The following is a 12,116-nucleotide window of genomic DNA, read 5'->3' as shown; positions in this document are numbered from 1 at the left end:
CCGAGCACCTTCTCCCGGGACTTGAGTTTTTCTCATCTTACAGGAGGGACCTCACGGGATGGCGCCATGTGGCGGATGGCTGGCATGGCCTCGAGACTCAGGGACCCCTGGTTCTTGATACACCGACAAAGGGAATGTCTTGTTTCCATCGCAGACCTACAATGACTCAGTTCACTGCTATCAGGTAGTGGTAGGATAGGGTTATACCTATGCCAATCCACAGTGCGGATGCTTGGCATTGACTTCAATCAGGTGGTGTTGACGATTGATGAACCGTCGATCTTACAAACTTGTAAGAAAGATGGGGGGTGTTTCGAGTAAATGAATCAAAGGAACACACAGAGAAGTTTTTATACAGGTTCGGACCTCGTTTAGTATAATAATCATATGTCATGTTTATTTTGTATTGATCTCTGGGGTATTACAAGGAGGTGCGTGGCTAGCCTAGATAGATCTAACCTAGTCAAGCAGCTTCTAATGATTTTAGTTTTCTATCACTTGTCCTCCGCAGGGTCACCATGCTCTGTATATATAAGGAGGTGTCGTTCGTTCTCTAGAGTTTTTCTTCCTATTCTTGGAGATAAACTTCCCTGTTTACAGGATACCCTGGGTGCCTACAAGTAGTTTCAGAGGTATACCCTGAGAATCAAGGGAAACCCTGCGGTGTCCGGATATGGTCGTCATCTAGTAGTCATCGTCAGGTGGACTTCGTGTTTTTCGCTATTGTGAAGGGTCCCTCCATGGACCCTAATTTTGTTGTGAATCACATTCTTCATTTTATTCTTGCATATAAAAATTTCTCTATTGTTATTCATCACAATGTAGATATGTCGTGAATTGCAAGACTAGTTTGAATGCACATTTCTTTCTTATCCATGGTTGGCGGTTTGACAGCAATGTAGTTTGGTTCTAGCTCATGCGTGAGATAGTCAGGATGGAGCCTTATCTGGATGACAATGAGATTCTCATTGAAGATGATACTTGGGTTGACGTTGTGCTAAAGCATAGGAGGTTGAGATGATGTCAATCATTTCATCTTTTTAGAAGATGACGTCGACCAATAATGTTGATCATTTCGTCCTTCTGGAAGATGACATCGCCAATGATGTCAAGCATCTCATCCTTTTGGAAGATGGCATAGCCAATTATGTTTATTATTTTGTCGTTTTGGTAGACAGTGTCGCCAATGATGTATAGTTAGGGATTGTACATAGTTAGCTAGGTTTATGTATTCTGAACAATATGTAGTGTGCATATATGTGATATCCTTGTATTGAAGTTTTGAACAATGTGTGATCGATGTTCTAAACAATATGTCAATGTGTGATATGTAAATAATGCATGTGATGTTATTTAATTTGTGAATTATGAAGTGTGTATGCTATATCATGAGGTCAGCTAGGAAGCAAAATTATTTATGGGGAAAGTGTTATACAGACGGTTTTTTACAAAACTACTTCATACAGATAGGTTTCAACAAAAACCGTATGTGCCTCTTCTTACTATGCATAGATAATTTTCTAGAAAATCCATCTGTGTGCATCTCTATTACAGACAGAGTTATAATCATCTATAACAATATTGATATCACAGACACTTTTGCAGAGACGGAACCTATAACCGTCTGTAATAGGATTTAAAATCCATCGGTTAATCCATTCTAAGGTAGATCCTGCTGAATTTATGTGGGTCGCAGGCACACCAAGTCCACCTTCGTCGAGAAGTCTACAAACTCATTGCCAGGCCACCAAGTAGCACTGATATCTGGACACCAGTGTCCTAATTTATTTTTGCCGAATCGGTCACCCCAAATCCAATTCAGATCCCAACACACATATCGAATTTCGAGTTGTATTTTGCATTTCCAAATTTTCCTGGTGGAGTCGACCTCTGCAGAGCTAAACCTCGCCTTAGTTTGCCGGTCTGTTTGATGGCAGGTTTTGGGACATTGATGGCAGTGAGGATGTATGTAGGAGATTAGGACAGAGCTGAGGATCGTCAGTCTCCTACCCCTTGACATCAACGACCCCCAACATGCTGATAGACGGTTCCCAATTTTGTCAATTAGTGGTTGGAAATGGAGTCTCTTCAGTTTCCTGGGGCTGACGAGCGTCCTTATATCCATCACATTGTCTGGTTGCAGCACAATTTCTTTACCAATGAAAAGTAGCATCCTCGTGTCACTAATGTGTTGCTTTCTCCGCTTGGTGAGAGTTTTTGCTTTCTTGAAAGAAGCTTGTGTTTTAGATGTTAGAGGGCCTCGTTGTAGCTGCATGGTTCTTGTTAGGCCTGTTGCACAGGCTCCAGGAAGCCTGACATGCATGTTCAGAATTTTTCAAAGCAGAAACATATTACCTGTTTTTCCAACTGTTCGAAATTTTGCTATAGGACACTCTTGAAATGTGCCCTTTTTGTAGGTAACTGTTAAAATTTACTTTGCTATAGAAAATATTTTAACAATTTCCTACAACAAACTTCATGAAATAACAATATCACATAGCAGTTTTTGCCCTGGGGCAATGATGAGATACGGATGTTGAAAGTGGTAACAAGGTGGCATTCCGTAACAAGATGTCCCAATCCATGGTGCAAAATGATCTGTCTAGTCAAACAAGGGTGGAGTTGTTCTGCTAATTGTTCGAGGTGTGTAGCCGGCCTTCTAAGTGCAGTTCCTTAACTTCACAACGGTGAGGGTGGATCTGAAATGGTTCATGAGTTCACCTTTAGATTGCAGATGTTCTTGACACCGCAACCTTTGTCAAATCTATTACAACGAGGATATGGCAATAGATGAAGCTTTAACTCAGGGCTCGAATGTGCAATTCAGAAGGACATGTTCGGGGGTTGAGCTAAGACAGTATAAGTAAATTGTTGAGTTGCTGACTAAGGTGGAGTAGAATATAACGAGGAAAGGGATGGGCTAACGAAAAAGGGATGTATGGGAAAAATATGCTATGATCAGGTTTTTCAACCACCTGTGAACATATTTCCCATCACCAGATCCATTAAGTGGATTCCAGTCATTTGGGACCCTCCAAAAGATAAATTATGGTAAGAATTAAAGTTCAAATTTTAATTTTGAAATATTAAAGGATTTGAAGCCTGAGTCTGTCATAGCAATGTATATAGCCTAGTTGACAGTCACTTTAAATGCTTAGAACAGGTCTCAGGATCAAATCTTTATTTCATCTACAATTTTTTCACGTTTCCAACAAATTGAACCGTGGACCCTACTTTAAACAAACACAAAAAATGCTGCACATGAGGTCCAACTCGCGACCTCTTGCTCGCATGCGTGGAGAACAAACAACTACAACAACATGCACATTTTACTGTATAACAATTCTGCTTTGTCCTACCCTTGTTTAAGTTTAAATTTTAGAATTACTAACACACTTTTGAACAAATTTCATCATTTCTTTCATTCCATTGCCCTCTGGAACTTTTGTTAAACCCAAAAAAGGTTCTTTCGTCTGTGCTGCTTTACAAGAATTTTTTGGATGGGACAAAAGCCGATTTTGGCTGTTGATTTGATTTTCTAGACCCGAGCACAATCAATGAAGGACAGGAATGTTGTTATGCATAGGTGTGCAGCTGCTTGTTGGACGCCCTAGTTAACAAGAAGCAACTGACCGAACATCTATCTGAGCGGCGTGCTTTACAAACTTACAATCTCTTTTGCAGCATCGGAGATATCTGAAGGAGGAGAGACAACAGTGAGTGAGCGTGGTCTGGAGTACGATCAGGACGAAAGCCCTGACTATGGTCTAGTTATCTATGTCCCTCGCGCTTACCCATAGTTGTATTTTCTCTGGTGTTTTAGTTGTGAAGGAGCTAGTGCCTTCATAGTAACTCACGCTGCACCCTCCTCCCGCGACGGCCACACGCCAACTGATCATGTGCCGGCAACCCACGACCAACTCCTGCGCTCTCCTTACGCCATGGTTGCAGCCGTGCGAACAGATCGATCGGCTCCGGTGCAGTATTGAGTCTACTCCCCCGGCCCCTTCTTGGTGCCACCATGCATCCTGAGGAATGTCTTGTGATTGAGTTAATTTGACGTAAAAATTATAAATTCCACATATCTGTGTTGTCCCTTGCCTTGCGACCGTTTAATCAGCAATGCGATGAACGATCGTTGGCAAAGTTTAGGAATTAGAACTTAGTCATGACAAATAAACAAAAAGATGCCCAGCCATCTATTCTGCTTTCAACCTGTTCTTTCAGTTGCACAGCCGGGTCTCATGCATAGTCGATATCGACGGGACGTGTGGTGAGACGATTACAGGGTTTGGGTCATGCCGATCGGGAGCCGCATCGTCGTCATCGTGCATCCACAATACGATAAATAATTTGCGCTGTGTTCAGTTTTTCCACACAAATGGCATTCATGTTAACAACAGTATATTATGATCCATGGAACTGTGCCTCTACTCTCCATGTGCTGTCAATCTCCATGTGATTCGATCTAGCAAATTTTCATTAAGCTGAATAGGCTACAACAAGATTCATAGATAACAAATTGTGGAAAGACTTGTTTCTATATATACTACTGCAAAGTCCCAAAATCTTGGGTCTGCCATTGCAAAACGCCTAAGCTATCCGGTTTCCAAACCTTTTGCCCTTATTTGTAATTGTTGACCGGTCACGTGACGGAGGTGTGAAATGACCAGCTTACCCATTCTTAGCCTTCATGCCTCGTCCTCCCTTCTTCCCCAACTCATTTTTACATATAGAAAAGAGTTGATACTTTTATATTATGATAATGCAAAGAGTAATAACTTATATTGACATACGACATTAGCTATACTGAACCGTGTCTTGGGGTATCAACCAAGGGTCGTGGGGTGTATGCCAGGTTCATTGCAATCCACCAGTGGCACACTTTATGGTGCAAATGCGCGAGCCCATGTCTAGGGTCTCTAGGCTTGCCCCATTAGGAAGCACCCAATCAAAGTGGCACAGGAGGTTCGCCGAAATGATTCCAATGGTGATGGTTGCACATAAAGATCCAGGGCGCATCCTACGACCAGCTCCAAATGGGATAAAGTCAAAGTTTGCCCCCTTGTAATCAGCATTGCTATTCACTCTTCGGGGTCATCCCAATATCTCGGTGAAGGGATCGAATGATCCAAGAGGGAGGTGAATTGGATACAAAATTAAAACTTTTACTGATTTTTAGAATAAGTAGTAACCTTAACCTAAATAAAAAGAAATACGACTATATGAACAAGCTAGGACACAACAACTAACTAAGCAAGCAAAGAAACTAAGAATATGCGGAAATAAGAAGCTTGCAAGTATGGAAATTGGAAATGCTCAAAATAAATGTGAAAATGTAAAGAGTTAAACAAGAGGACATCAGATTTTTTTTCCAAGGTATCGAGGAGTTGGCATTCTTCTCTAGTCCTCGTTGGAGTATCCATCAAGGATATAGCATGATTGCACATAAAGATCCAGGGCTCATCCTACGACCAGCTCCAAATGGGATAAAGTCAAAGTTTGCCCCCTTGTAATCAGCATTGCTATTCTCAAACCTTTCTGGCTTGAACTCTTCGGGGTCATCCCAATATCTCAGTGAAGGGATCGAATGATCCAAGAGGGAAGTGAATTGGATACAAAATTAAAACTTTTACTGATATTTAGAACAAGTAGTAATCTTAACCTAAATAAAAAGAAATACGACTATATGAACAAACTAGGACACAACAACTAACTAAGCAAGCAAAGAAACTAAGAATATGCGGACATAAGAAGCTTGCAAGTATGGAAATTGGAAATGCTCAAAATAAATGTGAAAATATAAAGAGTTAAACAAGAGGACATCAAAAAAAATTTCCAAGGTATCGAGGAGTTGGCACTCTCCTCTAGTCCTCGTTGGGGTATCCATTAAGGATATAGCCACCAAGACTCAAGTGTTCCCTCATGATTGCCACTTCTCCATCTCTGGATTGGTGGATATCAAACCAAACACAAACCTTCTCTTGAGGATTCCACAAGATCTCCAAGAGCTCACCAGGACACTTCCAATCACCAAGACTGGCTAGGTATTACCAACCACCAAAAGTAACAAGCTATAAGCTTCACTTGACCAAGATCAGGTCTAAACTACAGCTAGATGCACACTTGCTACTCCCCAAGCATAAATAAAGTCCCTCTTTATAGTATAGTCAACTAGGTCAAACTACTACTCATAGCCCCTCTTTATAGTATAGTCAAAAGACTAAAAAAAAAAGAGACCTATATTACTCTAAGTGTCCTTCATCTCCTTGTGACACTTAGTACTAGAAGATACTTAATCTTGATGCATATATCATTTGATCGTCCATTGAGTCGACATAGGGACCAAGATTACCCATATATCATTGTGAACTAAAATTTTTTATACCCTTCAAAACATACTTGTTAGTCACAATAATATAGTTATCATTAATCACCGAAATACTTACCACTTACTTAGGGGCCTAGATGCTACACTCGGGCCCATGATTTGACCGTTCTCTTAGCTCGCACAAAATAAGAGGAACTAGGCTCATTGGCCCTATGTTGTGCCTGTTTTCTTTTGTTGCACAGAGTATGATAAAATAAGACTAAAAAAATTGAGTTCACCAATTTTGAACATCTCAATATCTATTTATGAATTTATCAATGTTTATCATATTCATTTAATTATAGGGAAAACATAATTTTAACATGTAAATGACAATAATAGGAACCTAAAAAAATTTGTTTCATAGTTTTTTTGAGTTTTAGATATTTTTCTTTGCATTTTTTATTATTTCAATCGATTTATCAATATAACTTATATTCCTTTCCATATTTTTCTAGAATTTCTCAAAAATAAAAATTATAAAATATGTGTGTGTAGATATATATATATATATATGCATATGTATATGTATACATATATATGTATATCTATACATCCACATGAGACAACGCCCAGGCCCCTGGGAACGCGCCAATCCCAGGCACGTTAGTATATATTATAGATGTATACGTATCAGTATATGTATATGTATCCGTATATCTATATATCCACATGAGTGGGACATACTACTACAGTAGCTACAGTGACCGGGCCCTGGGAACTCGCCGATCCTAGGCACGTTAGTATATACTAGGCTAATTTGCGTGTCTACGCGCGCCTGTAGAACTTTAGTACTTGGTTAGAGCAAATGAGATAATGTTTGAGCAGTACGTATATGGTAATATTGTCTGAAATTAGGTGCATGAGTTAAAAAGTAGTCAAAATAATTTTCCGTATCTGTTATAGGGTGAAGTAAAAGTGAGTGAGTAGGTGCAAAAGTAGTATGTGTATATTAAAGACCTAAGCGACATAGGTTACATTCCAATAGATAGCTGGTCTTTGTTAGGGCTACCATACATAAACTGCCTCGGAGGTGCGCTATGCCGCATCCGTTGTGTTTGGGTTGTCAGACCCGTATGATTGGTTTTTATCATTCTCGTTGAGTTTGGAGTTGGAATTCATACGAGAACATATAAATGGCAATAGCCAGTGGCGGGCCCAGGTTTTTGAATTTGGGTGTACATACAGTATTATGTATAGCTAAAAAATTTTTTATAACCATAAATATTAAACAACGTCCAGATACAAACTCTAAAATAAAACTTATTCATAATAACGACAGCATCCAAACTCTAAAAAAAATCAAAATTACAATTCAACTTTACGGTTCTTCATCTTTTGAAATGCAGCTATGATGGCATCATCCTCAACTTGCAAAAAGAAGTCCCGCTCAATAAAAATGACCAAACAATCATTCATGTATTGACTCCTCATTTTATTCCTTAGCTTATTCTTCACATAAGTCATTGAAGAGAACACCCTCTCAACACTAGCTGTCGCTACAGGAAGAATTAGCACCAATTTGATAAGCTTGTAAACAACTTCGAAAGTGCCACTCTTCTTTGTTTCAACAAGCTTAATAGAAAGATCGGTAAGGTTTTTCACATCTTTAAACCTCTCATCCCTTCGCACATCTGCGATATAATTTCTTAGTTGATTGGGAAGTTTCAACATTTCATCCTTTGTGAAATCCTTAGGATAAAATCGAGCAAGCTTAACCAAATTCTCCTTATCAAATGCAGCAAATGAATCAATAGGATTGAATGATGCCATGCAAATAAGTAATTTTGTGTTCACCTCATCAAACCGGTCATTAAGCTCTCGAAGTTGTCTATCAATGACACCCAAAAACATATCAACATGAAAGCGGTGTTTATTTGTAACTTTACCATAGAACCTTGCAGATCTTCCAACCAGCTTGTAGCGACCATCCATATCAGCAATTTTGATCTTATGCTTCACACAAAAAGAAATGACACCTTGAAAGAAAGTATCCCATCCACCATCTTCCCGCAATAACTGCAATTGTTCCTTTGTGGTATAAACAAGAGAAATAGCATTAACAATATCTTGTTCCCTCTTTTGCAAAGCATTGCATAAGTCATCTGTGTACCCAAATATTTCTTCCATCAAATGCAACATGAAAACAAACTCAAATGACTCAAATGATGTCAACATAGTTTGAGCCGATATAGCCTCCGTCCCACTATAGTCTTCCCCAATCTTGATGAGAACATTCCGAATTGGTTGGTACAAAGCAATAATATGCAATATAGTTTTATAGTGAGATCCCCACCTTGTATCACCTGGCCTTCCCAATCCCATCTCTTGATTCAAACCCTGACCGGTTTCAAGTTCACCCAATTCCAATGATTCAATGATAGACTCGGCTTGAGCCACTCGAAGCATTCTTATCTTCTTACAAGAATTCCCAAGAACATTTAATAAATATAAAAGTTGTTGAAAAAACCATTGACAATCACCACTCTCCTTAGCAACAGCAACAAGAGTTAATTGAAGTTGATGAGCAAAGCAGTGAATATAATAAGCAGAAGGAGACTCATCCATAATAAGTTTCTTCAAACCATTAATGTGACCCTTCATGTTACTAGCTCCATCATATCCTTGCCCACGGACCATCGAAAAGCTCAACTGATGACCCATAAGCAAATTTCCAATTGCAGTTTTTAGTGTTGAAGATGTAGTGTCTTCAACATTGACAACACCAAGAAATCTCTCAACTGGCTTTCCCTTTTTATCAACATAGCGCAAGCAAAGAGCCAATTGTTCATTTAGGGACACATCACTAGATTCATCAGCAAGTATCGAAAAATGTTCATTACCAAGATCCTCCATAATAAGCTTAGTAGTTTCCTTGGCACAAGAGCTTATGAGATCCTTTTGTATCTTGTGGTCTATCATTTTATTTTTTTTCGGAGCATTCTTTAGAACCACCTTGTTAACTTCTTGAAAATTATTTGCTAGAAAATTTAAAAGCTCAAGGAAATTTCCTTTATTTTTAGAATCTTCACTTTCATCATGCCCACGAAAAGCCAACCCTTGTCTCAAGAGAAACCTTATGCACCTAAGTGACCATGTCAAGCGGGCTATGTAAAGAACCTTGTACTGTTTGGTTGTCGAAGCAAATGACTGCTCAATTGATGTTTTAGGTTTCACAAATAAATCGTATTTCTCTTGAGCTTGATTGTGAGCACTATTAATATCACCAACATGTTTCTTAAATGCCTCTTTATGGTTCCAATTTTTAAATCCTCCATTCACAAAAGCATCTCCACCAGCACGACTATTATCCTTGAACAAATAACAAACAAAGCAAAATGCAGCCTCTCTATCCACACTATACTCAATCCAATTATAAGTATCAAACCAAGTAGGCACAAATCGACGCATACCTCCAATCATTCTTCTTTCAAAATTATGATCCCGTGGTTGACAAGGCCCCAATGCAATGAATCTCCTTCTCACCCTATCTTGATCATTGATATCATAATCTGCAATTGGAATCCTCTTCCCAGGATCACGCGGAAGCAAGTCAACATCATAAATTCCATCATCACTGTCATCCACTTGACCCGCTTCATTCTCTTCAGCCTCTTCATGAACTGCATCATCATTGTCATCATTTTCAATGATTGTGGACAATGGAACTGGGAGATCAGGTTCCGTGCTAGCAGCAATCTCAATCTCATTGTCAGGCACAGGCAATTGAATGGAAGGAGAAGATGAATTGATTTCAGTCTTTTTTGACTTTGCAGCTTTACTCCACAGAGTTTTCAAATCAATTGTCTTTCTCTTAATAGACTGCCCAAATGACTTCATAATCCCCTCTAGAAGAAAAAAAAGTGAGCAATTGAGCATGTGACAAACAATGAGAATAACAACATCAGTGAACAAAAAAGAACACCATGCTCTGTCCCGCACACTTGCATTTCACATCAAAATTAGCAAGTTTAATTTAGTAACTTCAATACAAATCTCCTATTTAGCAACAGATCACCAGCTGGTCCTATGACCTATGGATGTGAACATGATGTCTGAGGACTGGGGTAAAATGATGGATGAAAGCAATGGTGCCATTTTCTTCATGGAGAAGTAGTGATAATTGTTTTGTTGCAACTCAGTAAGTCACTAATCTAAGAAGATGGAGTCGTACACTGTTGGACAGTTGGAGCTAAATTTGATTGCTTGTAATTTGGTTAGTACTTGACAGATTTTCCTTCTTACATTTCAAGCAAGCATGGAAGCTGGGTCACACTCACCAATGGAGACAGAGCCCTCAGCACCTGCGCCCAGGCTCGCGCTAGCCACTGCCCTACTCGTGCCGCCGCCGCCGATGCCCGCACCGCCGCCGCTGTGCCCGTCGCTGGCACCCGTGCCACCAAAGCTGCTGGCCTCCGCGCCGCCTCCGCCGCTAGCGCCGACCATATTCTAGGTTTCGTGGAAGCGAGATGTGGATTGTGGAGCGTGGAGCACTTGAGCTGTTGGTGTGGCGTACTGGCGTGGGCCGTGGGGTTTGGGGAGGCAGCAAGCCAGTAGGCAGGGAGCCAGCATGGGCTTGGGCTGTTAGATGGTTGGGTGGGTTGATGGGGACCATGGGGTGGCCGGGTGGGAGGTCAGAAGCTAGCACGCTGGCCACGTTCGGCTGTATTGGCTTGCTATTTTTGCTCAATATCTAATACTTCATATGTACTAGTATATATAGAAAAATTTTGCACAAATATTTGGGTGTACATCTGTACACCCATGACCCAACGTGGGCCCGCCCCTGGCAATAGCGTTGACTCACCTTCGCATGTGAGACATATGTGGCTTTTACCCATTATCTTTATCTTTTGATATTGCACTTTGTTCGATCACACAAATAGTGTATCGATGTCCGAGAATATCACATGAAATAATAAAAATATATATAAATAGAGCATTACAAAGTACTTACTTTTCACCAAATAACATAGGAATGGTAATATTTTTAAAGATTATTAGATCACATGAGAAGAATATTAGTGAATTTTTTCAGGTTTTTGAGAATTTATTTGATATATTAAAATAGCTAGAAGTTATAAAAGTAGACTTCTTTAGAGAGTTTTAATTAAATATTGGTGCATGCTTTTGGGTCAAACCAACTAAAACAGGTTACTAGTGAGATCTAGTTTTCTTTTGAACACGTTTAGAATTTTTTTAGACCACTTTGTGCTTGTACATAAAATCGAGAGTTAAATTGAAAACACAAACACATATGTACACTTAACGGCTTCTTTCACTTGCTAGCGAGTCAGCGGCTGGAGACGCGCGCCACACACCATGTTGTGAGGTGTCAGGGTCCGGATGGAAGCCACAACCCACCAATCGATGTGGAACCATGGGGACGCGTGGACAAGGGCGCCTAGGGAGAAGGCCCGCTCATCAGTGATGGGGAACAATAGCTATAGGAACCTCCTAGCCTGAGAACTCACCGAATCTTGGCGTGATAGTATATGTTATAGATTATAGATAGGTGGATGTAACCTTAGACCCTCCTTGATGACCATATTTAAGTAGTGGAGGTCACCAAGGTATGCACGGGTAATTGTACAGATCTTTGACAACCTAGCTTTTGCCGAGCTTCCAGTTAGGGCTATCAATGAGTCGAGCTCGAGCGTGCCCGTCGCCTCAAGCTTGAGCTTGATATAAAATCAAGCCGAGTTTGATCTAAGCTAAAGATCTAGCCGAGCCTACAACCAGGCTT

General features: G+C 40.1%; 1 protein-coding gene across 1 annotated transcript; it reads right to left on the bottom strand.

The window, feature by feature from the left end:
- Positions 1–7,678: 7,678 nt before the first annotated feature.
- On the bottom strand, positions 7,679–10,816 carry LOC133910615 (uncharacterized). The gene is made up of 3 exons (XM_062352950.1): positions 10,651–10,816; positions 9,857–10,218; positions 7,679–9,682 (listed from the first exon to the last, which is right to left on the bottom strand). The coding sequence occupies exons 1-3, from the start codon at positions 10,814–10,816 to the stop codon at positions 7,679–7,681; spliced, it is 2,532 nt and encodes an 843-aa protein (XP_062208934.1).
- Between the last annotated feature and the right edge of the window lie 1,300 nt (positions 10,817–12,116).

The sequence above is a fragment of the Phragmites australis genome, chromosome 3 (genome assembly GCF_958298935.1).
Source record: "Phragmites australis chromosome 3, lpPhrAust1.1, whole genome shotgun sequence".
Taxonomy (NCBI): Eukaryota; Viridiplantae; Streptophyta; class Magnoliopsida; order Poales; family Poaceae; genus Phragmites; species Phragmites australis.
Note: the sequence above shows the minus strand (reverse complement) of the source record. Positions and strands in the feature narration are given on the sequence as shown.

Coding starts and splice junctions, on each gene's coding strand:
- LOC133910615 (XM_062352950.1), bottom strand. CDS start 10,816: ATGGTCGGCGCTAGCGGCGGAGGCGGCGCGGAGGCCAGCAGCTTTGGT. Junction 10,219..10,650: donor TGAGGGCTCTGTCTCCATTG/GTGAGTGTGACC, acceptor TTTTTCTTCTAG/AGGGGATTATGAAGTCATTT. Junction 9,683..9,856: donor ATATCAATGATCAAGATAGG/GTGAGAAGGAGA, acceptor TATTTGTTCAAG/GATAATAGTCGTGCTGGTGG.